This window comes from Lagopus leucura, unplaced genomic scaffold (assembly GCF_019238085.1).
Source record: "Lagopus leucura isolate 7727_CA_CO unplaced genomic scaffold, USGS_WTPT01 Super-Scaffold_73, whole genome shotgun sequence".
Lineage (NCBI taxonomy): Eukaryota > Metazoa > Chordata > Aves > Galliformes > Phasianidae > Lagopus > Lagopus leucura.
Window position 1 is genome coordinate 72,137,406 of NW_024962252.1, and position 27,125 is coordinate 72,164,530.

Here is a 27,125-nt window from a genome sequence, read left to right on the forward strand (position 1 = left end):
CTGCTCACTGCTGAGGTACGAGGGAAGCTTGGTTTTATGAATTGCCATTTTTGACCTGTTTTTAGGCTACTTTGCCTTTCAAAATTGCAAATACTGCAGCAGGAGACTAACAGATATTTGTGATTATTGGATAATATTTTTGGTGCTGGAATAGCAGAGAATCCTGGGTAATGTATCCATCTGTCATTTATTACCAAGCCAAGAATTTCAATCTCCTGTTTTCATTTTCTTAGGAATGCAGTGTATTTGCTGTTTGGTATGCTCATGTATGTGCCCATGTAACTTAAATGCTGTTTGTGCTGCCTTATACAACTGAAGCACCCATATAAAAATAATTGTGATATATTTAAGACGTACTAATACTATTCAAATTATGGCATCTCTGAGAGCAAAACTACTTATTTTTATTTTCTGATATGTAGAAAAGAAAATCCAACACCAGAAGACGCTGTATTTAACATCAATAAAATGTTACTGTAAACTTGTATTGCCCAATTCAGTAATACAGAAGAGAAGTTCCATGTGTTCCCAAGGTACAGCATGCTGCAGCAGCAGTGGCTTACTTGTAACACTTGTTCTTCACTGGTGTTTATATTTGCTTAAAAGCCAAATTGCTGTGATTATGGACAGAGAGGTACAGGTACATAAGGATGGAAGTCTAAAGATACCATTGCATCTATTTGATGGAAATGGGATTTCTTAATTTTCAGATTTGCATTGTATGTTTTTCTCCGCAATACTACATGGAGAAAATCTGATTCCTTTTAATTTTGGTTCCCTTAAAGGACTTAAATACAGGATCTAAATGACTTTCTTTTTTTTTTTTTTTTCTTTTTTTTTTTTTTAAAGAGCCATATAATTTGTATTTCTGAAGTACTCTCCCATCTACACAACTAATGATATCTAAAGGAAAGACATGTATCTCATGGATCCCAGCTAACTTAGTATGTTGCAAACTCTAGGAGCAATGAAGATGATGCTGGAGCCCAGGTGCTCCAGGCTGACCATAGAGGCTTTGCTGTGCTCTGTGTCATTGCTGGGAGATTCTGTGGCCACATGAGTGCATGTTGCTGGTCCAGGCAGCAGAGGGTGGACACAGCAGCAGAGCTGGGCCAGGTGGCTCCTTTACAGAGAAGCATTGTGTACTCCTAGTGGCTTAAGCATGGTGACTTAAAAATGGAGCATAATCCACTTGGGAACTTCTAATTATAAGTAAATGTCGAGATTGTGAGTCATCTTATTTCAGAAAACAGATGCTGCAGTCAGTTTGGCATCTTCTTTCAATTGTAAGTGAACGAGGCACAAGGAATAGAAGAACTGCCCAATAAATATAATAAACAGCAGTTTGCCGATTTTGAGCTCTTTACAGCAAGTTTTATACTTACCCAGATATCCAGTTCTGAAGAGAGAAAATTTTCCTCTCTGGTTTTACACTGGGGACTACGGGGAATTCTTTTCTGGTATTTTGGACAAGCATACTTGAACAGATCATAATCTTTACTAAGTATAATGAACAAAAGTAGAGTGAGACACAGTGAGAACAAGGAATTGAGATAGAAGAGTCTAGAAGGCAGTATTTTAAAAACAGTGATAAACATGAAAGTAAAAAATAAAACTAAAAAATGGTAGCTGTTCCCTAAAAGTAGAGTGTTTAAATTGAAACCAAGCAAATGTTTTCATTTGCTTCACAAGGGAACAATTGCAAAGCAGTGTAAGTTAGTTGAACCTGATAAAAACATAAATTCTGTCCTTTCTTCCTAGAAGACATTTGTGTGTTAAAGTTAATGTCAGTTCAGTTTCTCTCACAGCAGTGAATTTGAACGTAGCTCTCCATCCAGCCAAGGAGGAGAGGGCAAACAGGCACTGAAGGATTTGAAATGATGTTTTCTGGCCTTGTGAAAATTTGTTGGTTAAATTAAAGAAAGAGCAAAGCTTTCCAGGAGTGAACTGCTGTGGTTATCAAAGGGTTGGGGTTTATCCTTTCCCCAGCTGTCTGACAGCAGACTGCTGTTTGTATGGTTTCAGCACTGCAGGCTGGAGGTGGACTTTGAGGAGGGATACACCAGGGCATTTTATCTCATCTCTTTGTTTTCCCCTCACGCTTTTTCTCCAGGAGCCCAGATGTACCAGCCCTTCACAGACCTCTTCACCTCAGACCTGTTCTTGTTGCTTTACTGAGCATTTTACATGTTTGAGGGATTTTTCAGTGGAGCAGTCTTTATTCACTGCAGAGTAGGCTGTGAGCATAAGGAATGAATGTGTGTTATATATATATTTTATGGCAAATAGGAAGGTGATTTTTTCAAATGCCAATGTTTAAATTCATTGGGGTTTGATTTAAATATGATATGTTTAAGCACAAGGTGTTTTCAGAGCTGTGATACCAGACCTGACAGATTAATGCTTTGTTTCAGTAAATCCTCCTTCTGTTCAACCAAAAAAAATTTTACCCAGTCAAGTGTTTGGGGTGTTTCAGTAGTTTCAGAATACAAATGGCAAACTTTGATCAAAGAAGAGAGGAGTCCAGCTGAAAACTTGGATAAACTTGCACGTTGAATTTTAGTTGGCTATTTATCCTAGCCATCATGCTGCGTTTAGTGCTAAGGGATTGGTAATGGGACGTGAGAGTTTGTGATATGCTGTAGCTTGGAGGGTGAGATGTGCTAAATGAAACATTAAAGAGTTATTCTGTGCTTCATTCTGTCCTAATGCAAGTTGTCAGTTAATTTTTGTGTGTGTGTGTTGGAAAAAGCAGAAATGTATTTTATCAAACTCAGTCATTTGTAAACACTTTGAACTAGAGCAATGGCTTTTTTTTCTGCAGTTAGGTTAAAAATAGTATGTCCTGGGGACAGAGGAAGCAGCTGTGTTAAAGTATCTGAGTATTGCTACATTTTCAGGATTTCTATTAATGATATAAAGTCAGTTGAAATGACATCCATTGCATATTTGTCCAGGCAAGTGGAAAAGAAAAACAAACAATGTGGTGCTAGAGAATCCATTAGAATCATGAGTGTCTCTGCATGTCTTTCCTACTTAGAAGAGCTGATAGCTGTGTACTGCCTCAGTTACTCTTCTCATTCGGAGCAACACTAGAACAGTGAACTTTGCCTTCTAGTATATATTCTTATTCATCCTTTTGGTTTGTAGTTCACAAGTGTGCAGATAAAATATGCATCCTTTTCAAATAGTGCATGCTCTGAAGAATGCATAATTGTTTTTTAAGATGATGTTAATTGGAAAGGAGAAAAGCTAGACCTCTGAGCAGGTAAATTTATTTCATGACTGTAAATATTCCTGCAGTAATGCAGACAAATTTTCCCAAAGGAGAATGTAACTATAGATAAAAATGGATGATACTTAAGTCTTTCTTTATTAATGCTTATGCTATTAGAATGCCAAATGCTGCAGTGCTACACTATATAGCTTTTCACTTTGTCTGGGAGTAAAAGGTTAGAGTTTCTCCCCTATAGATATTTGTTTGCCATCTCTGCCAGCATACACCATGAGCCAGGTTTGTGTAATAAGCTTCCAGAAAAGAATTGTTGGTGTGGTAATCTACTGTGTACTCATTAGCACTTTGTCTTTTGTCCTCTTGTGTCTTTTGCTAACCTTTGTTTTCTAGGTATCTTCCCAATTTATTCCGGACAAGTCAATTAAAACTTAACATAAATTTTAAATGGCTGTTACAAAATACCATGTTATATAACTGTCATTAACATTTTAATTAGTTTTATATAGTTTTAGTAATAAATGTGAATTGTTTTTCCTCCTAGTTTTGGATATGGCCCGACACGTCCCTCTCTACCGAGCCCTGTTGGAATTACTCCGTGCTATCGCATCTTGCACGTCAATGGTGCCATTACTGCTTCCTCTGTCCGGAGAAAATAGCGAAGAGGAAGAAGAACAGTTGGAGTCACAAGCTTCTGTTGGGACCTTGTTAGCTAAAATGAAGACCTGTGTAGATACCTATACCAACCGATTGAGGTAATTGTTCTCATTATCACAGCCATTACGCCACTGTCCGGACTGAGAACATACCTTTGTCTTTACTGTGTATATATTCTAATTTATTATGTTACTTACTAGAATTTTTTTTCCATGACACAAATAAGTTGGTGGGTTTCATACTTTTTTTGGAAAGAGGACTGCTGCTTAAGAGTCTAGGAGCTTCAAATTTCAAATTTCTTTTTTCAGTGAGGACTTTGCATTTCCTGCTGTCAGTCTGAAAGCAGGAGCATCCTTGGAAGCTATTTAAACATGCCCATTCTGTAAAGGGTGGGATTGAGGAGGATTAAACGAGATGGTATTTTTTACCAGAAATATCCCAGGTTTCTTGTATGTGCTACTGTGCTCCTTTATCCATTGAGTAAGGATTCCTCAGTGGATACCCGTTGAGTAAGGATTCCTCAGGGGATTGTCTGTCAGAGGCTAACTGGTTAGTAGAGAAGCCTTTTTGGGTTCTGTCACGAAGTGTAAGATTAAGAAGGCAAAAGACTTAGCTGTTATTTGTAGTGAGAATTCTACTGTGTACTGCAAGCCTAAGATAGCTGAAGGTTTTTGACTAGCGTTATCTGTTGGTACTACGTATGTAAAGAATGCTTCTGCACACGGTGATCCTACAACAGTTAATCTTTCCATTAACTTTAGAGGTGAGCTGGTATGCTGAAGATGATTTGAAATTACAAATGAATGCCCTGGAGCTGTCTGTGCCAGGTTTCAAGGTCTTCTACCCTTTTCCAAGAAACTCCACACTTGACAGTTCTTGTCAAACACTCCTGCAGTCTGACAGAGCCATTAACAAACAAATGGAAAAGTGTCCAAATATCCCTTCTCTGCAGTGATGCTATCTGGCTGCATGAGGCTTGCAGTATAAAGCCATACAGGCTTGTTCTGTGCACCATACAGAGTTCAGGGGACTTCTTAAGGAAAGTTATGCAGCCAAGTCATAAATGACAGCTTGTTTCAGTAAGACCAGTCTCTTGGTACCACCCTTTATTATTGCCTTTTTAAAAAGCTAGTAATAAATACAGATTTTTCCACAAAATGTGGGAACTCAGGCTAATTGGTAGCTGCATTTTTCCTTGATGATTCTGCTCCACAGTTCTACTCTATGGTTACATGCCAGTTTTGCTTTATCAGACCTGGTATTATTGTCCTATTATCTGTCCCAGGCTGGTTGGGCCATGGATCTTAACAACAGTAAGGTTTAGACCAGCAGTCTTTTTCCTGTTCTGTTCAGTAACAACCAGTACCTGTATTGCTAAATTGTTTTTCCCTTTCTGAATTCACTCTTTTGACAAAGAAAAACTGCATGTTTTGGATAAATATAATGCCATTTTGTATAACTCTAACAGCCCAAACAACTTAGTTTTGTCTTTCTTTTGGTTCTTTGCGGTTTCTGGCTGTTCTGTTTCAAAGACCAAGCCATCTTCTCAAAGCAATTCTGAGTGATCAGATGAATTTGATCTTTGATTCTCACACTCTGCAGAATTCTGGCTTATCTTCTGAAATTCTGCTGTCACTGAACCTAACTGTTGATTTACATGAAAGGTTGCACTTTTGTTATGGCTCACCAGGCAAGCGACAAGTGTGAGAAGACTTCGTTTAAATCAGTTGACCAAATAAGTTGGTGCTGCGTGTGTTTGTTGCTTGAAGGGAACAGTCACTGGACTGGCACTCACAGAAGCAAGGAGCTCCTGCATGCTTCCCAATCCCTTGTGCCTCTGGCAGGTGCTGGACTTGGTACAGATTTCACAACCAATTTTTCGTCTCTTCCTGGATGTCTCCAGCCTTTCCGGTTTCCAGAGCTGAAGATTTGAGTATGGGTTTCTTTGTGATGGTTGAATCAGCTTTCTATGCCCTGACTGAGGGAAGTGAGAGAACTGAAAGGCAAATGCTGCAGTTCAGATTCCCATTCTTAATCTCTTAATAATTTTCTGCCACCAGCAGTTAAGAGGTTTCTTAGGTTCGTCAATTGCTTCCAATATGAAGTTGGCTCATTAAGAAACAGTATTCATATTTGCCTGAAAAAATGAAATGACCTCCCTAGGCATATGCTGAAATATCATGAGACAGAGATAAATACAATATCTGAAAAAGGTGTATGTAAAATATTTTTCTCCCATTGTAAACTGAGAACACAGGCCAATTAGTACTTGAAATTTTGAGCAGGAATCCTATTATTTGGAATAATTTCTAGTAGTTGCTGATGGGCTTAATTTCTTGTGAATTTCTCTTCTCCTTTTTGACTTAGCTTTGTAGTCTTGCATCAAGCATGTAGTACCACAGTGTGATTTTCTTGCTGACTTAATACAAGAGAAAGAGAGTAATATTACTTTATGTTCGATACCTGTCCAAGAACTTCCCACTTTTGTGGCAGTTGTAGGAAGATCAGAGTCTATGTAATCCTCTTAAAATAGGAAAGAAAATTGTATTTGGCTTCTGTGTAATTCATTTCCAGTATAAATACTTTCTTGTTTTGTTAGTCTGGGCATCTGTTGGGTAGTCTCAGATATAATGGGCATGGAAACCTGTGCCTTCTCATGTTATTTCCCTAAGTTCAAGTCTAAAAAGATTCTCTGTGAGAATAGCACTTGACCATTACTCTCGTAAACTCTTTTTCATTTTGATAAAATAAAACATGGTACTAATAGTTCTTTAGTGTCATCTTAGGATCTGAAAATGAAGAATAATTCTTTGGGCATAGAATTATTGTCAGTATTAACAACTGATGATTTTCTTTTTAAATTGTAATTGGTTCAGTTATATTATCTATATGCCTTTTGCTCATTGGTTTAAGCATAATACTGTTTGTCTTTAAAGCTGTATAGCTGTATATAAACTGGAATGAAAATACCAACAGCCTGGACAGCCTGGAATCATTGGAGTGGAAGGTTTTCGTTCTCAGCCTTTTAGCTGAAGGTTTGCCAGCAATATAAGCAAGTGTTGGCATGAATTACTTAAATGGGACAATCTGTTGCCCTTCTTAGGTCAAATGCCATAGGAACAACATAATTATGGGAGCTGCTTTCAAAGACAACATTTTCCTTTAACTGAACAGCAGTTCTACTTGCATGTCTACCAAATGTCGCTTCCATGTTGGAACATGACTTCCATCCAAAATTCAAAGGGAACAGTTTGGTTTTGGGTTCCAGTTAGCATTCAGTTTCATTATCTTCAAATGCCATAATACTGAACTGAAAAGTCAAGAACCTTCTGGATAATGGAGAAGATGTTTAGGAATCAGCCGCTCTCATGGCTGTTGGTCTGATAGGGAGGCAAAGCCATCACTAACTGCAGTGCTTCCGAGAGGGTTGTCCCGAAGGTGAGTTTGAGACATTTGTTCTTCTCCTGTCCTCTGCTGCAGAGAACTCTGTGCAGCAAAGCAGGCATGTATGAACAGCCATTTACTTTGTGAAGTCTGTGGCAAATGCTTCAGTTAGACAAAATAATCTGATGGCTGATTTGTGTAACGTGGAACGTAGCAAGCCTATGTCTAGAAATTCCTAACTAGAAATGCTTTTACTTTCCATGACACCCAGGCCACCCAAGTGGTAACTGCTTCAGGGAGACCTGAATTCCTTAGTCTTATACACTTCTGTCATTTGTCATTCTGCTGCTAAGAGTTAATGCAGCACAGTTCCAGGATGGTCTGAAATTATCTGACCCTGCCTGTCACTTTGCTGTTAGAGCTCTGTGTTTTTTTTGTTGTGCAGAGAAGTTAGAATATAACCAGCTGAGCCTGCGGCATTTTCCCTGCTATAGCTTTTCGGTGCATTGACTGATCTTCTACAAACTTCTAAATGAAACGGTGCATTCTGCAAATAACAGTTTCCTTTCTAATCAAGTCCCAAGAATTTGGGTGTAATTATTTAATTGTTGTTTTTTAAGAGACAAAACCACTACCTGTTTTTTCTGGGGAACTCTCATGTTCAGGGTTCATAATTGGTGGCAGGGAGCAGTCCTGTAATCCTTGTTGAAATCTTCAATTTACAGTCTGTAAATACAGTGCTTGAAGCAGCTGAGGATGAGTGTGCGGAGCCATCTCAGAGGAGGCTACTAGGCTTTCTCAGTTCTATTTGCAAAGGCAGGTTCCCTTGTTTGTTTTGCCACATTTCAGGATATTGGTTTAAAAATCTGGAGGTTACTGGAAGGAATGTGCATCTATTTGGTGTCTGGCATTAGGGCTGGGTGATACCGATCTCATGGCAATTTAATCACAACAAAGTGTCCATCAGTATAAAATGGAGTAGAATTCTGTTCCAAGCAACGTCTCTGCAGTACAGAATGGTTCACTGCTTTTATTTTGTGAGTAATTTGATAAATGTATCATTCCATATTGTCACGTTTACCTCTAAGTACCTGGCATGAGTGAGTAACTCTAAGTATTGGCTTTAAAAATTAAAGTTGCCTTGGGAGTGTATCATTCATTATTCATTTAGCACGGCGTGAAAAGAAGGATGTCATCTTCCAGCACAAACTAAATTAATGGCTTAAATTATTAGCATGTACACTGCTGTCTTCTCTAGCAAATGTATTAGTTACTGTCATCCTTTTAAATATGAGTTGACAGGATATTGTCCACTTTTCCTTCAGTGGGTGAAAAACTGCAAGGCAAGTTTCTAAGTCCTAATTAAATATTTGGCTCTTGCTCGACTCTGAAAATTGTAACATTTAAACGAAGGTTTGACCTGTATTAATTAATTGATGCATTTTGCTGCATACACAAAATCTTGGTGGAAAGAAATGTACAGCATAACTGTACATTTAAATGTTTTCTAAAAATAGATAAGATACAGTTCAAAACAGTTAAATGATTGTATTTTCTATCTTAGTTTATTATTCATATTATTGGTTCTTTGGATACTTTGAAATACTGAAAAACTCAGAGCTCAGGATTGTGGTAACGCTGCTAGTTTTTATGTGTGCATAAACGTATGTGCAGGCTGCTACAGTGCAGGAAAGATGGAAGGATCCTGCTGTATTTATCACTTCAATTTCAGTATGATCTCCTCATTCATAGTTTTGGGAGAGCATCTGCAATTCTTAGCAACTCCCTCTCCCCAGCTGGGATCTCTTTGGCCTTCTGAGACCTGTGTATGACACACGATATGGAGAGCTGCAGCTCTGAGTCCTGGCAGGGCTGCAGCAGCAGGATAGAGTGGTGACGGTACCAAGAAGGGAGGACAATGTTTCTGCAGCTAATAATTTGTTTTGCCCGTATTACACATGCTCACAGATGGGAGAATACTTCACCTAAGCGGGTTTCTTTTGTTAGGACACAACATAATATCATGTGTTTGAGATTATATTAAGATATAGGTTTAGGGACCAGAAAATGGTCTTCTGTATTGCTGTAAATTTGTCCTGAGAGCAATGTTGGCACTGCCCTGAAAGTCCTGCTTCTGACCTCCAACATCAAACCCAACAGAATCTTGTTACAAGTATTTCTTTCTCAGGCTCCATGCAGGAGACCGCTAGGCCTCAGCAGGCCACAAGGTACTCCGGTGTTCTGTTTACTTCTGGGTGTACTGAGTCCCCCGTTCATCAGCTGTATGTGAACCCCATTCAACTTTCCACATTTTGAGCTTTATGTTACGTTTGTTTCATGCCTTTTATAGCCATTTCAGGATGGAAATCGTTTATGTTCCTGGGTTTTCCACGCCAGGGAGTGTGAACATTCTTGTTCCACCATGTTCCACCACCTAAGGTGGGTGCATGGACCAGATGCACACCTCCAGCAGCAGTTCCAGAGCTTCCATACGAGATTTAACCTTTTAGTGTACCTAATCTATTTTTTAATTGCATTCATTAAATAGTCATAATGAACCATTTTATGAGGATGTGATTTTTGAAAGGGCTGCTGTGATCTTCTGCTGTAAAATAACCTAAAAGTCAGCTATAATAGTGCACTGACAATGAAATTCATTTCTGTCTCAGGAGGCAAGTGATGACAAAACTCTGTGAACTTCAAAAATTGTAATCAGTGTATATCAGAAAGTCTATACCACTGGGGAATCCTTGACAGACTTCCCCATCTGGAGACTAGGGAATTGTTTGATTTACCATATGTTGATTGTAAATAAACTGCAAACCTAAAAATCACTGTTAATATCTCCAAGTAATTGTGTAAATAACTGAATATATGTATATAAGGTAGTCCTGAAGCAGCCTCAACTGTGCAGGATTAATCACAATAAGCTGATATTCTAATCTAGATACCAATAGATTTGAATCAAGTAAGGATGGGAAGGCAAAATGAGGAAAGAAATTTTTCTCCAAGATTTTGTAGTAAAGAGTATAAGAGTTCTACACCAACAGCAAGCACTGCTAACTGTGTACACCTCTCCTGGAACTGCTGCCTGCCAGCGTGTCTGAGATGTCAGGTATCACCGAGGCTTAGTGAACTCAAATACACATATCAAACCTTAACACGAGCTATTTAAAAAATCTTGGCTTAGATTTCAACAAGGAAAAAGGCAGTGATAAGGACTTCAGATGGTGTAAATGGGAGAGGCAGCTGCTGTTTTTTAAACTGTTTCTTAAACTCTGAATTATGCTGTTTGCCTTCAGTGCGTTCCTCCTGACTTGGAGGATCTGAAAGCTCAGAGTTGCTTGAAGTCATCAATGGGCTAACATCAGTTTGGATCAAGTCTGGAACACAGAAACTGTATCATGCTGCAGTAATGAATTTTGTTATTAATGTGCTCTAGGGATGTTTTTATTTTATAAGGTATAGTGCAAAGACTTTTGTTATTGATGTAATCATCTCTTTTGAATACTTTAGAGATTAGTTATTTATGCATTATTTACATCTAGTTCAAAATACAGCGTATTGTAACTGATATTTATCAAAATATATGTTTGGAACATCAAAGCATTACATTGCTAATTCTTCTTGCTAAGGTAGCTTTGTTTTGCTTCTAGGTATGGTAGTGGGAAAGAAAGCTGCTGCTTCTTGGCTGTTTATCTTGTTTAGATCTTCACCATAACTTTGTTCATTTTAAGTGATGCAATGCAGAGCAGTTTCCCAAGCTGCTCCTGTAAGGGCAGGTTAGGCTGAACACTCAGTTCAGATTACATTTGGAGTCTGTATGGAACTGAATCAAGTCCATTTTTATTAACCATCTTTTCAGTACAGCATTCTTTTCTCCACCACACATGCACCATGCCATCATCTACTGCAGGAGCAGTGAGTCTCTGTGGGTGTCGTCACCTCTGCAGGGAAGCATCTCTGGTGACTCACAAGGTTGTAACCTTCAGCACAGTGCAGACCTCAGGTTGTAGGCTATCGCAAAGGAGGGATCTTTCTGGGACCCTGAATCCTTCCATTTAGTGAATGAGGATTTTGAATCTACCCATTTAGTGAACAAGGATCCTAAATCCTTCCATTCAGTGAGCTAATGTGACTTGCATCAGAACCCTGCATTTGTGATACTGGTTGGAGAATTTGCAGTTTTTCTGTGCTCTGGTGGGTATAGAGATATTTGAAGAAGAGTCCTCCATAAAGGAGAAAGAGGACTTGAACTCAGTGATCCTTATGGTTCCCTTCCAATTCAAGGTAATCTGTAAGTGATATTAAAATATTTACAGAAGACAGCTGCAAGGATGAGGCAGGGAGTGCTCGTTACCATTAGAATCTCTAAGTTTTGCAGTATAACAATGTAAATTTATTCCAGCTCTTAAGTGTTAAATTCTGAAACAGGCAGTGTTAATATTAAATATCACATCTTCATTTCAGTAATTGAGTATGCTGCTAAGGACTGAGTTATCACAATCAAAATATATAAATATGTTTGTACATCCACAGGTCTAAAAAAGACAAGGCTAAAGCAGGGGTAAAGCCCGATACTTCTGATCAAGAACCAGAGGGACTGACACTTTTGGTACCAGACATCCAGAAGACTGCTGAGATAGTTTATGCTGCTACCACCAGTTTACGCCAGGCAAACCAAGGTAAAATAGAAATACTTTTATTTGTTCATTGACAGATAATTTAAAATTGGTTTAAAAGCAAGAGAAAAGACTTCCCCCCAGCTGCAGTGACTGGCTACATTTTCAAGTGCAGCTGTCTGGAGCTTTGCATTAGTCTTAAATTCTAAAATCAGGATATAGAATAAATCAAGTTAGAGGACATCTCATAACCTTCTGCACCATTATGTAGTACATTGTTTTTCCTGTTAGAAGACAGGAGATATAACCTATAGTAGCAAGGCCTTTGCTATTAAAGCTAAACCTTGTGAATTAGCATGTTTATAGGCAGAACAAAAATCTGAATTGTGGATTGAACTGCATATAGCCAACCAACCACCTGATTGTCTAGTAAAGAAAACTAAGGAGAAGTGATGTAATTAGTGAGAATGTGTTTTGTGAAGGAGTTTATAACCAGCTCCTGATATTGGAGAGTGGATAAAAGAATACTCATGGCAGCACTGGTCTTGAATTATTCCTGAGCTGAGATAACCATCTTTATTTAGCTGTTTGGATAATGAAAAGTAACAGTGAGAAATGTGGAGATGGCTAAAGATGTTAAATCAGAGGCAGCCTGGCCTGCAGCAACCATGCCCTGGTCCATTTAGTGATCTTAAGGAATGTAGGCCTGGCAAAGACTGGAGTCAGGACCCTGATCTTCAGTAGAGCAAACATCAGGTTGTTGAAGAAATTGTTGGAAGGGATCTCTTGAGAGAAATGTGCTTAGGGACAAAGGAACAGAACAGAACTGGCAGCACTTTAAGAACGTGTTTCTGATAGCATAAGCTCTCCATCCCCCAGAATAAGAAATGAGACAGAAGAGGCAGCAAACCAGCATAGCTGAGCATGGAACCATGACCTCAACCCTTCCCCATACTCCAGTTGCTGTGTAAAAGCCTTAAATTACTACTGCTGCCTGGAAAAGGAAAAAAAAAAATAGTAGCTGGAGCATCTCTCTCCTATGATGAAAGGTGAGGGAGTTGGGATTGTTTAGCTTGGGAAAGAGAAGTCTTCAGGAAGACCTCTTCATGATCTTTCAGTAATTGGAAGGAGCTTACAAGCAGGAGGGAGGCTGATTCTTTACACAGGTAGATAGTGACAAAGGGGTATGGCTTTAAACTGAAAGAGGGGAAGTTTAGGTTAGATGTTAGGAGGAAATTCTTCATTCAGAGGGTAGTGAGGCACTGGCACAGGCTGCCCAGAAAAGCTGTGGATGCTCTAAGACTGGGCTTGATGGGCAGTCTGATCTAGTGGTTGACAACTCTGCCCACAGCGGGGTAGTTGGAACTGGATGATCTTTGACATTCCTTCCAATCCAAGCCATTCTGTGATACTGTGAAAAATGGATTTGTATGTTGTGAGTGATCCCCAGTATTCAGAATTCTTTGCAGATACTGTAATCATAAAATGTCATTTCAAGATAAATAATCCCCAAATGTTTGGTGTATTTGCCCCAGAATTACATTAACTACAAATAATCATCACGTTTTATTTAACAGAAAAGAAGATGGCTGAATATTCCAAAAAAGCTGCTGTGAAGCCCAAACCATTGTCTGTTTTACGCTCTCTTGAAGAAAAGTATGTGGCTGTCATGAAAAAACTCCAGTTTGGTAGGTTGAGAAGTGTGAATGTATTTTAGAAAGCGTGTGCATAAGAAATAATCTGTTGCAATGATACCATAATTATATTTTGAAATAATTTTAAAGTATTTTTAAATGATACTTTTCATACATGGAAAATTATACAAGTCGGTATTCTCAGGTTGCCAGCTAATGTGGTCATTGAACAAATAGGAAATGTGTTACGTTATCTGTATACTGCGTGAATGGAACCAGTCACAAAATTCAGATATGATGTTCATATTTTCATTCCAGTACTGATTTGTGAGATTTTCAGTCCTCAGATTCTATTGCAACATTAGTTCATATATAAAAATAATTTTTTTAAAGCTTTTATCAAGCCTTATTAAAAGTACATTTTTTAAAAATATGGCTTTTATTTTTTAAATGGAATAGAATTCAGAAGAAAACGTGTTAGAGTAAAATGGAACTGTCGCAAACTTCATTCTGTGCTTTTTTGTGAAACTCAGTATGTTACATTTGGAAAAAACAGGGAGAATCAGTGCTCATTTTGGCCATAAGAGAATGTGTTTGAAGAAATTCATAAAGAATAGTATCTCATCCAAATAGAGCTGTAAAATTATTGCAGACACATATTTATGAATATTTTTTGAGTTGCAGTGACAATATTTGCAGTCACATTTATTTGCTGCTGTATTTGTAAGGGATTTTCCTCACAAGTGTTTGTGGAGTTGTATGCCAGGAATAGGCAGGTAGGAAAGTTTGTAATGGCAGCTTCTCATTCTGTCAGCCAAGCTGCAGATTTTGTATATTAAATGACTAAAGAAAATTAACCTCACTGTAATTTTGTATGATCTTCTAATAACATTTGCGACCACGACACAATTAAATGCTGTTGGCACTAGTAGCATTATTATGTATTTATAAATACCATTGTATTCCTGGCCTGGAGAAGCTGGTAGCCTTCCAAATCAGAAATGGCATACATTGGACAAGTTGCATATGAGAGCTTGTAAATTTGCTGCAGGAGTTCGTTTAACTTAAGACTGGTAATGCTTTGTTTTTTGAGATCACTGTTAATTCCCAAAGTGCACATTTTCTTGATACACATTTCCTGATTTTAAAACTCAGAATCTTTATTCAAGACTGATCTGTTATTAACTTCACTGTTTTCCTGAGGCTTTTTTTTTTTTTTTTTTTTTTTTCTCTTCTAGATACATTCGAAATGGTTTCTGAAGATGATGATGGAAAATTGGTTTTTAAAGTAAATTACCACTACATGTCTCAGGTAAAAAATGCAAGTGATGCCAACAGTGCTGCCAGAGCCCGACGTCTTGCACAAGAAGCTGTGACTCTTTCAACATCACTGCCTCTCTCATCTTCATCCAGTGTTTTTGTACGTTGTGATGAGGAGCGGCTTGACATTATGAAGGTAATGTTCTTTTTATTTCCCTCTTTCAGCTCAGTATATAAGAAGATACAGAAGTATTTCATTTGTACTTCAGTTGTTATCTCAACTTCTAAACTAATATAGTTGGTGGTATTTTAGTCTGATGATTTTTTAAGAACTTGATGGGCATCCGTCTACCAATAGAGGACTTTGTTAGCGAAGTAGACTTAATAGGACAGGGTTTGTTCTTTAGCATCTCTGAAAGGAAAAATGTAGTTTTGCTACTATGTTGCAGTCAAAAGTGTATCTTTGTATACTACGTTATTAAGTCAGTTAAAAACGGTAGGTATGGAGAAATACACTGAGCACCTCTTGTCCTGAAGCTAGAAGGCAGACATGTTAGCGCCTTCTGTTTTGCTTTCCGTTTGTAATCTGTAAGGAGAAATGGACATTAGCAGGGGATCTTCAGTTATCTAGACTACTGAAATGAACAGACTGATAGCCTGTATGTGAGGATGATATTTAATAATAATTTCTGATAAGTTGTGTTTGGAAATAAAAATTATTCCCGTAATTTGCAGAAATCTCAACTGGATGACAAATATAAGGTTTCTTTCTGAAAACTGTCTTTTTGCTTTCTTAACGTTGGTAGGTTCTCATTACTGGTCCAGCAGACACCCCTTATGCAAATGGGTGCTTTGAGTTTGATGTATATTTTCCACAAGATTATCCTAACTCCCCTCCACTTGTGAATCTGGAAACAACTGGAGGCCACAGTGTGAGATTTAATCCAAATCTCTACAATGATGGCAAGGTAGGTCAACTTTACTCTTGTGAAACTGATGAAACTTGTCTGTTTAAGTTCTTTAGTGGTTTTGTGTCTTAAGCATGATGATTCTGATCTTCCAAGATTAAACAGTTTATGAATGGGAGGCCAAGTACTTTTACAAAGTACTCGTTTACTCAGTACTTTGCTTCCAGTCATGTTTGCCCCCAGAATGTGGTATGTTTTGTATTCTGGGTTTGGCAAACCTGATAGTTTGTCCAAATGTAGGTTGCTCATTCAGATGCTCTGTGATTGTGTGTGTGTGGAGGCAGGTCCTGCTGTCATGCAGCCGTGGCCAGCAAGGTTTAAGAAAAGGGCAAGGGTTCATCAGCAGCTTAACAGGCACCTTAGTGAAAAAAATGTACTACTTTGTCCAATGACTTCGTGAAAACCCTGCATGTCTTCATCTATAACGTTGCACAGTACTGAGTTCTACTGCTACTCAGTGGTATAGCAATTTCTTTTCCAAATTTTCTTAAGAAAATTTGCTCATAACTGACTCTTAATTAAAATATTCAAGTGTGTATAAAAAGCTGAGAGAGGTATTGCACACTCCCTGAATTTAGAGGTGCTTGGTTTGTTTTTTTTTCTCCTTTTACAATCAAATGATCAGCAGAAATGTTCTTTTCCACTTTTCTTGCTAAATCAGTCAGGCAGAGATCTATTTAAGCTAAGTGACCCAGGATTCCTTCCATGGACAAAGTGTGTTTCATATCAGTTGCAACTAGTTGCATTTGCCCATACCTTGTCTCTCTCTCCATGCAAAAGTGCTTTTTCTTAAAGGGAAGAAAAATTATCCTTTATAAAAGCAAATGGATCCTAAACAAAGGATTGAATAACCATTTTGCTTTAAAAAATACTAAAACTTTTGGAAATAATATTAAAAGATGAAGCAAATGATGAGCTCTTCCTAGCCCCCAGTCTCCATGTTGTGGTATACCCCATTCTGAAGGTTCCAAAAATGTCACAGAAAATCAGGTGTGTGCCAGGGAGATGCAACTTCCACATACATCAAAAATAAGCACGTATGAAATTCTATGTAGAACAACCAAAATGGTTATCTGTATATCTCCACTGAAGACCAACAAAAAAGCTTTGACTGTACCAGAGTGGCACTCAACTTCTTTAATGCAAGATGTTTATGGCCAATGGTTTTCCTTTTTTCCACTACCTTTCATGGTTCCCCTTGCTTACTGTTTTCAGAAGCTATAACTTTCCATTACTAGACACAGAGTTTTTTCTTAACATAGACACTGAATGTAATTCAAATTTGAGAATGTCTATCCTTTTCTCATGCTTTGCGTTAAGTCACGGTGAATACTCTTATCTAGATTTCTTATATTTTGACTCATTGCATTCCCTTCTCTGATTGTTCCATTCTCATCATGATAAGGTTCCAGAACTCTATCCACTTGACTACAAAAAATTCAGATAAGTCATAAGAGTTGATAAGTGTTTTCAATTCCTTGTTAGTGTGACAGAGAGCACCTTTGAAATGCTTAGTCAGAATGATTTTCTTTAAAAACAAGAAGTGTTAGAACAGTATTTAAAGAAGAAAATAGAGAATCAGATATTAATGATTCATTCATTTTTGGAGCCACTAGAATCCATAAGTTTTCTTTGAAGGAAAGTAATGCGTTTGTTTTGCTCTTTTATCAGCATATGATCTTCTTCCTTATCCTCATTACTTTTATCCACTTTCATTTCAAATTAATTTCATGGGAATTAAACTTGTCTTTTGCAATGAAATTACACAAAAATTTGCCCAAAAAAAGGGAACTTGATGTGAAGCTAACATTTTGTTCTACCCAAGCAAAGCAAATTTATTACAGTATTTATCTGTGGTATTAATCATGTGACTTTCTCAGGTATGTTTAAGCATTCTTAACACATGGCATGGGAGGCCAGAAGAGAAATGGAATCCTCAAACATCAAGTTTTTTGCAGGTGAGTATTTCTTGTTTCTCTTCAGTTTGTCACTGAGTAGTAAGTCTGTCAGTCTTAAGACTTTTTCTTTGTGATTTTACTCTGGAATTTTCTTCCTTGAGTAAGGAAAAACAAAATAGTCGTCCATAAAATGTCTTATTGTGACATTCCTGTTCTGTAACTGGTACTAACCTGTTCATCTGAAATAATTATATATTTATTTATATATTTATTTGATAATTATTTTGCAAACAGGCTGGAATTTAGTTCACCTATGTATTAGGTCAGTAAGCAGGGTCCAATTGAGAAGCTGTATTAGTAAGTGTTGCTATTTAGAAGATAAAAAGCTGCAACAATCAGTCTGATTCCCAAGGAGTTCAGAGCATGGGAGAATTAACTCACGTCAGATTCATGAATGCAGGTAGATGTATCTACATATGAGTCTTTCAGTGCACAGTGAAGGAGCTGTGGGGGAGTTCATAACAGTTGATTGTTACTTCAATGTTATTGTAAGGATGAAATTAATATGCTGTGAATGTCCAGCACTCAAGCCATTCTCAGTTTCTCTTGAGGAGTGCCTCTTTAAGCTGATTTTTTTTTTAGTCCCACATGTATATATCCTTTTGTTGCACTCGGAGCATATATTTGTATATTTGTTTAATAATATTTGTTTACGTATACCCAGGCAGTCATATTTAGCAGCTACAGTGGCGTTAAATAACTGCTTGAATTTGTCAGAAGCTGGACTGAAAACTCACAGAATACAAAACTCCCAGATCTTGTCTTCCTTCAAATATTTTCTTGTATTGACAAATGCTGCAAGGTTGAGAAAAGCTGTCTCACCTATGTGAGGATCACTTTAATGCAATTAAAAAAAAAAAAAAATCCAAATTATACTTTTGAAAAATGTTGCAACTTTACAATAAAATACCAATCTTGTCTTATCTGGCAAATCCTCGCCTCTTGTACTCAGAAGTTAAATATGAATAGCAGATAACTTAAAACTAGTTAACTTTCATAATAGGTGTGATCCGTCAAATACAAAAAGAGTTATATCTTATTGATTTCAAAAGATTGCCTAGAAACAATTCCAACTGATTCCACATTTTTTGACTTGTATGTGGAAATCAAGAAAATTACATTGAACCTGGCTGGACTGAACACTTGTAACCCAGTCCATATGGGCACCTTTTGTTCAAGGTATCAGAGCATCCAACTTAAACTTTTAAGGGAGCCTGAGAGCATGTGGTCTATTTTGGTACTTCGGTGCTCTTGTAAGTGTGGAGATCTATCCTCATAGAGTCTTACCTATGAGATTATCTTACTCAGATTTTTTCACCACTTCACTTTCTTCAGCTATAAACTGTTCCATAATGCCAAGTCTTACTGGTTAATTTCTGTAGGTTAACTGGAGTATTAACATACTTGATCCTTAACTACAAGCTTTTGATTGCAGGCAGAATTTTTTTTTTTTTTTTTAGGAAAGTTTCCAAGCTAAAAGATCCAACAAGTGATTAAGTGAATAGGATCAAAAGTTTATGGTGGGGATTTCTCTGCCACTTAAGATGATGTGGATAAGATCCATGTAGCTATTGTACATATTAATTGGTTGCATGGTACCTTGTTTGCAGCCACCTTTTTATGCAATCACGGCATGATGAGCCACTTCAAGTTACTTAAAACTCACTGGAACTGCTGCATAGTGTTAGACTCTATCAGTGTGATTGTGCAGAAGTAAGTTGCCAGTAAGATTAATTCAGCTGTGTACAGGCAACCTATCATCTTAATGGCTCATAATCATTTGATTTACACAGTTGTCAAGTGAAGCAACATCCCATTTATTATATGAAGAAATCTAGACCTTTAGACTTCCCTTAATTTTCTCCTAAGTGGCCAATGGGGTTGTTATCCAAGTTTAAAATAGTAAAAATAATGGAAGATACTATTTTTATTCTAACAATACATAAAAAACCAGCAATCTGCTTTCAGACATGTGATATGCTTTCACAGAACCATAGAATCATAGAATCACCAAGGTTGGAAAAGACCTTCAAGATCACCCAGTCCAACCGTTCACCTATTCCCAATAGCTCCTACTAAACCATGTCCCTCAACACAACATCCAGCCTTTCCTTGAACGCCCCCAGGCTCGGTGATTCCACCACCTCCCTGGGCAGTCCATTCCAGTGCCTGACCACCCTTTCTGAAAAGTAATACTTCCTCATGTCCAGCCTGAATCTCCCCTGCCGTAGCTTGAAACCATTCCCCCTGGTCCTATCACTAATGACACGAGAGAAGAGGCCGACCCCCAGCTCACTACAACCTCCCTTCAGGAAGTTATAGAGAGCAATGAGGTCTCCCCTGAGCCTCCTCTTCTCCAGGCCGAACATTCCCAGCTCCTTCAGCCTCTCCTCATATGGCCTGTGTTCCAGACCCCTCACCAGCTTTGTTGCCCTCCTTTGAACACGTTTCCCCATACACTTGGATTTTTTACATGTTGTAGTATGATCTTTCAGTAAAATTCAATATAATAAAGACAGTCCTTATAAAAATGTTTTGAAAGGCTGCTCTGACTGAATGCTTTCATAAGGAACAATGGCTTGTGGTTAGCAGTGAGGTAGCAGCATAGGGTGTGAAAAAACAAGTGCATTTAAGTTTTGATGTTCTAGATAATACCTTTCTATAAAAACAATGTTTGGGAGAGGTGAGCTCTCTGATTTAAATATTGGTGGGTGCTGTAATTTTCCACAGAGCCATATAATTAGCATTTGGAAATGAGTACAAAGTATAGTGCCAATTGCGATAGCTTTCACAGACAGAATGTGCATGGTGCAAATTACCTTCCTTACTATCTCTGTAATGTAATATTTTGGTATGAGAAACTAACTTTTAAACCCTGGGATTTTTTAATAAAGTTTTTGCATACTTCAAAACAGTCTTAATTGAAATTACTCTTGAATTGGGACAGCTCTAAAAGTACTTTGCTAAGTTACTTAGAGAATTCAGAGCAGTCGGGTTTGTCTTCAGTTCTGAAAGTAATTTTGTGTCCATTCTCATTTTGTATGTCTTGGGTCTCCAACTACAGCCAACTAGAAACAATTATTCTCTCAGAAATCTTCTATTTCCAGCAGAAGATACTTGTGCTGGTACAAAAAGAAAGAGGCACCTTGGAGAGGTGAGGGAGAATGGCTCTAAAGTAGGAGGGCAGGGCTGGCTTTTACACTAGCAGGAAGTGTTCACTTAAATTATTTCATTGAATACTCAGGTTTTGTTTCTTAAATTGAGCTTGAGGTGCACATACTGAAGTTGGACTTTGTGTTCTGTAGGGAATCAATTCAGTCTGGCTTTGAGATGCTCAAAACTGAAACATATTCTGCTGTATTTATAGTCTACCACCAGTCTTCGCTTTGGTGCTTGATTTTCTTACATATTCATGAGTGTTGGTAATCAATTATGGAAATCATGTAGGGTGAGTTACAGGTGATATTTTTGTGGCTCTGAAAGGTCATTTCACTTTGTTTAAGGCTTCTGGATAGCCCTGGAACACTAGAAAAGAAACACTGGCAAATTACTCAAAATGCTGTTTTCAACCAGTATTCCTTTTGGTCTTGTCTTGAAGAGTTGCTGTTTGTGCAGCTCATTCCTAGTACCACATGGACTGGCTTGGATGATTTATTTATTTATCTATCTATTTTAAGAAGACTCTAAGATGGCATCATCTACTGGAATTCATATTATGTCTATATCTTAAGCTATTTATGGTGATGATAAAGCTCCACATTCTAAGAGATGAACAGTTGATGTATACTAGTGAAAAACTGTAAAGGTACTCCTGAATTCTACAAGAAAACTGAGTAGAGGAATAAAACTGAGGAGTTAAAGTATAGTTGTGCTGTCTTTAGTGACAATCAGTGATAAATTAAATTAGCCCAGAATTTATCAGGACGTACTAGGTTATGATAACTGTCTAAACAGTCCTTAACATTTTCAGTTTTCTGCCATAGGAATGTGTTAAGCAATAAGCACATACATCGTGCAAAATAACAACTTGCAATGATTTATTCAGGGTTCCCATGGCACTTTCTCATTTTGTTCCTTGGAATAGTTACTTCATAGCACAAGGTAGATTTCCTGTTCCAGATTCTAAAGTACTATGCACTTTGTGCTTCAGCATATTAAGTTGAAACTCTTCAGCGGAAGCGATTTCAACTTGTTCAGGAATTGGCTTTGGAGAGCTGGTTGATTAGTCCCCTAAAAGCTTAGCAATTATGTATTCTATGTGTCAAATCAGAGTGGCAGAAAGCCAGCATGAGTAAATAAACAACTCCTGCCTGAGCTCAACTGCAAAAAGAAAGTACACAGAAGGTATAGGAGGGAATGGGCTTCATGTAAGGAATATAAAGGCATTGGCCAAATGGCTCAGAAAAATCAAAGCTTAGCTGGTGTTGAAAATGACAAGAGAACCAAAGATCAAGAAGGGTTTCCTATAAGTGTGTTGGCAGCAAAAGAAAACAATGAGAAGTTGTGGTCCTGCTGCTCAGTGGATCAGAAAATGTAGTGACAGAGGACATGGAAAAAGCAGAGGTAATCTCTTCATCATTCCTTAGGGCTAAAATTTGCCTGCCCTTTTCCATGACTTCCCTCGGTCTGTGAGAAAGAGGAATTGCCCTCAACAGAGAAAATAAGTATTCAAGGCAACTGGACCTGCAAGATCATGGAACCAAATCATCCTGGGAGCTAGCCAGTGCCATTGCAGATCTGTCGTCTCTCATCTTTGAGAAGTCGCAACCAGCATGGCTGATTCCTGATGACTGGCCATCTCACACCATTGTCAAGATAGGCAAGAAGGACAGTCTGGGGAGCTTACAGCTTGCTTAGCAACACAGGAGTCCTTGAGAGAATTATGAAACAAATCTTCCTGAAAGCTATTTTCAAGTACTTTGAAGACAGTAGTTAATATGGATGTACTGGGGTGATAGAGCCTAATGAACCAACTAGATGTCTACTATGAGAATCTGTCTCTGCACAAGGGGAGAGCAGTGGGCATAGTTTACTTTGACATCAGCAAAACCTCTGCTCCAGTCTCCTTCAGTATCATAGCCAAATAGGTGAGATATGGATTACAAGATAGGGCGGACAGGTGGCAGAACTAGTGGCAGAGAGATGGGGAAGGTATAAAGAAAATAGAGCCAGATACCTCTTAAAGATGCAGAGCAACAGGACAAGTATCTAATGACGCAAGATGGCACTTGGGAAATGCTGATAAAATATTAGGAAGAGCTTTTTCATTATGAGGGTGACACTAGGATAAACGTCCCAGGGAGCCTGTGGAATTTTCATGCTTGGAGATGTTAATGCTCTCTACAAGGGAAAAATATGATTTGGAAGACTAAGTTGTAGTTCTTTACATGGTATATCTTTCCCAACATCCAACTTTGTTATCAAGAGATGAAGTTTTGAACTATAACAATAAAACTGATGTAGATAGGTATTAAGAAAGCTAATTTTCAGTGAAGTACTTTTTCTTATATGAATTTATTAGATTTGGTTGCTAGAAATTTCATACAGCATTTAAGTTCAAAATGCTAAAGTTTTTTAGAGCTAGAGTTTGTGAAAGTAGTAAGGGAGTTGTTGGAAAAAGTTCTGTCATTTCTCCCCCCAAGACAAAAACACTTTGTAGATTAAATAGAAAACAGCTGGAGGATGAAATAAATTGCTTGGAAAGAATTAAGTACTGCATGTTTTTTTTCTGACTCAGAGATGGAACTATTAACAGACCACCCAAAAACACTCCAGCAATTGACTTTTCTGACCCAAATTAAACTGGAATATCAGTTTAGAGTTTTTTACTCATTACAATTATTATACATTGTAACAAATGCTTATTAAGGCCAAGAAAGTACAGTGCTGCATATAGTCAAATTTCTCTACCATAGCTATTTAGAAATTATATATTTAAAATATAAAATTCAAAAAAGCAAAAACTGAATTATTTCTAGACACATGCAATGGCCACGAAATCCACAAATTACTACAACTCCTTAGGTATCTGAGCTGTTGGAACAGAATTAGATCACTCTTTTCCCTTATAGTGTTATAAATGACTATTTTCTTGCTGAGATCCCATTTGTGAAGAACATTCTGTATATTTTAATGTATTTATCTGCATTTTTACTTTTAAGTGTAAAGGAAGATAACCATGGCTACTTCTTCTATGCATGGAAGGGAAGGGAGGCAATATTTAATTTTCCACCTCACCTCAAACTGGAGAACTCTAGTTTACATTTCCCACTACACGAGCATGTGCTCTGTCCACCGTGACAAGGCTTTGCTGGGCTAGATTGCCTGTCTGTACTACAGTTTGAGCACATCAAGTATACAAATAGAAAGTGTCATGGCATCAAAAGAGCTAAGGATGTGGTTCCATGAGGTGGCGGTGAGATTAACTTAGGTCATTCAACTCCTTAGCCGTTGTTTTGAAAGAATTTACTGTTCAGACGTTGTGTCTTTATAGTCAATAAACATGACAGAAAGAGTGTGGAAAGCTGAAACGTTTATTTGCTCGTGTTGCTACAAGAGAAAATCTGTGAGAATGCTGCTCCTAAGCACAGAGCACAACTACCTGGTTGTTGGGGCACTGCCTTCTGAGAGAACAGCTCTTTGTTGCTGACACGGTATCTACCTGATGTAAACTGTATGTTCTGCATGTTCCAAGGAAAAGAGTGACTCCTTTCATACGGATTTGCAAACAAGACTCCTAAATAACTCCTAAGCTTTAAGTTATATCTAGGCTGGGAAGAGAGTCAGTTCTAGAACATTTGCACAGACCTTTTATTTTTTTTTTTCTTTAATCTACTGCAGCGATACCTCGCATCTCAGTATCATTCTGAGGCATGTAATAAGAAAGGATCAAGAATCTTTGATTTGACTTGATAGCTTAGCATTCTTTCACAAAAGGTTGCAATTAGAAATGCGTTGCTCTAAATGCTTTATTTTGCTTATTTTTATATATTTTGAACTTATTTTTTACATTTTCTATGTGTTTGAACTAAATTTGTGATAAGTAAGCATTATGTTTATAATGTGTAGTAATGGTTTCCGTTTAAAAACACTGACATTCCCTACTTGCAAATAGTCTGTACTGCAAATAAGAATGCTTTGTCATAAGTGTTTTCACATACGAGTAAGCAAAATTACATATATTTTTAAAAGCACGTGAATAGCAGTTCTAATACATATATTTTTTCTTTTAACAGGTATTAGTATCTGTCCAATCTCTTATACTTGTAGCAGAACCATATTTTAATGAACCTGGTTATGAACGATCAAGAGGTACTCCAAGTGGTACCCAGAGCTCCAGAGAATACGATGGAAATATACGACAGGCAACAGTCAAGTGGGCAATGCTTGAACAAATCAGAAATCCATCGCCATGTTTTAAGGAGGTGGGCTTTGTGAAACTAAATATCTTTTTCGTGTCAGAACAGTCAAGGAAACTCATCTTGTAAACATGCTTATGTTCCTGTTCACAACTGCTTTTTAGTACTAACGATCACTGTTCAGTGACTCTTTCCACTGTTCGGTGGCAGTGTTGAGAGTGATGTAAATGCTTGGAAGCATGTCTTGCATGAGGTGTCTGGTTTTTGCTTCATTCTTTTTATTCTCTGGCACAGCTGACTCTGGAAACGGAACAGAACAAGAATGCACCTGGCTTTCACAGATTCCTTTCTGGGAAAGGGCTGTGTAAACAAACTGGAAGTGACCTATAAGTCAGGTTTGGTGCTCAGGTTGATTAAAGAATGCTTCATCTAGGTTGGCTCATTCTTAATGCCAGGTGATGCCTTTTACATCCAAGTGACAGCTATTGATCAACCCTAGAGTGGACGTTCAGTCTTTGTTAATCAGCTTAGGTAACAATGAAGTATTTTTCTATGAAACATGAATGTGAAGCATTTATTAGGAAACGTTTTGGATACACTAAAACAGTGCAAATTGGAAAAATACTTCCAATTTCAGCCTTCGCATTATTCATTTAAAAATGCTTAATTTTTTGCCTTTGAAAAGAACTGTCTTGATGTTGATAGAACAGTATTAACCTTCATCCACACTGCCTTAAAAACTTACTTGAAAAAAACTAAATTGTTTAGTATTTTTACTTGCCTGAAAAATAGATTAAAACTCACTCAGAGTATCACAGAATAACTTAGATTTTAGGGACTCTCTCTCATTGTCCCTCGCCCAATTCCATCCCCGAAGTGAGTCCATTTAGGTTGCTGGGGTTTCAACATGCATGGCAAACAACTCCAGAAGAAAAAACATGGAAGTTACATGAAGTAAGAGAATCTGTATGACTACTAATGCAAAATGGTTGATCAAACAGTCCTTGCATAGTGCTACCAGCCAACGGTTAGAAAAAAAATGCATTTTGCTCTTGACCACAGAAATTCTTGCTACTTCTAAGTTGAGGTGTGAAACTGTGTAGTAGCATCACCTGTGCTTTCCATTGTTTGCATGCTAAAATACCAAAAAAAGTATAATTATTTTAGGATTATTCACATTAGTAAGTGTGACATCTGAGTAGGCAGGTAGTCTCCCATCCCTTCCTTATAATCCATAAAAACATCCTTTGGAATGCAGAAAGCTTTTCCCACTTAAATTACTCAGTGTCTTATAGAATGAGAAATCATGAACATTTAACTAAGAAGTTAAGTGTTCTGTCCATTTACAGATGGAAAATGATGTGCTATATACTGTGGTGTTTTGTATTATTGCAGAAAAACATGGTTGTCATTCTAAGCTATTTCTTGTATGTTTTACTCAGTAAGTTGAAGACCATGATAGTGCCATGACACCTACTCAAATAACTTCTGCTAGTAGGTACTTTCTTATTTTTAAATGTAACAATTGCACTTTTGCAAAAATTTTCTCCAGTTGTCATCACTTAAAGTTACATGAAGATGTTATGAGTTGGTGAGCTCTGACAAGAACATTACATCTTTCTCTTCCTCTACACAGAAATTAAGGATATATAATTTACAGGATTTGATTACTGAACCCCAGTTTGCTGCTATAGCACTTTTGAAAAGAATCTTAGAATGTTACATGATTATTTTGTAGCTTAGGTTTTTACTGCTTTCTATGAAAAAAAGCTTGTAAGCTGACATCCTGCTGCTCTTCAGGAAGGTAAAGTAATAAAGTGCACCCAAACAGTGTTGTTTCAATGGAAAAACAATCATTCCATGAGACCAGGGGACTTAGCACGTCATTACCAGAAGACAGATGTTGAAAACAATAAAGCTACTAGCTTCCTAAATGCAATATTTGTCACTAGGACTGAGTTAAACTAAACCACACAAAATGTAAATGTGAAGTAACATTAAGAAGCAGATATCAGTTTGCAGTGGTATCTTGGACATTTGAAACTCCCATCT

General features: G+C 37.6%; 1 protein-coding gene across 7 annotated transcripts in view; it reads left to right on the forward strand.

The window, feature by feature from the left end:
• BIRC6 (baculoviral IAP repeat containing 6) overlaps positions 1–27,125 on the forward strand; it is a 170,949-nt gene that overhangs the window by 140,667 nt on the left and 3,157 nt on the right. For all 7 annotated transcript variants that reach the window (XM_042891308.1, XM_042891334.1, XM_042891327.1 and 4 more), the window contains 7 exons: positions 3,777–3,987; positions 11,813–11,958; positions 13,473–13,583; positions 14,768–14,985; positions 15,596–15,757; positions 17,638–17,715; positions 24,951–25,139. In XM_042891308.1, the coding sequence (XP_042747242.1) occupies positions 3,777–3,987; positions 11,813–11,958; positions 13,473–13,583; positions 14,768–14,985; positions 15,596–15,757; positions 17,638–17,715; positions 24,951–25,139 (1,115 nt within the window). The remainder of the gene's footprint in view (positions 1–3,776; positions 3,988–11,812; positions 11,959–13,472; positions 13,584–14,767; positions 14,986–15,595; positions 15,758–17,637; positions 17,716–24,950; positions 25,140–27,125) is intronic.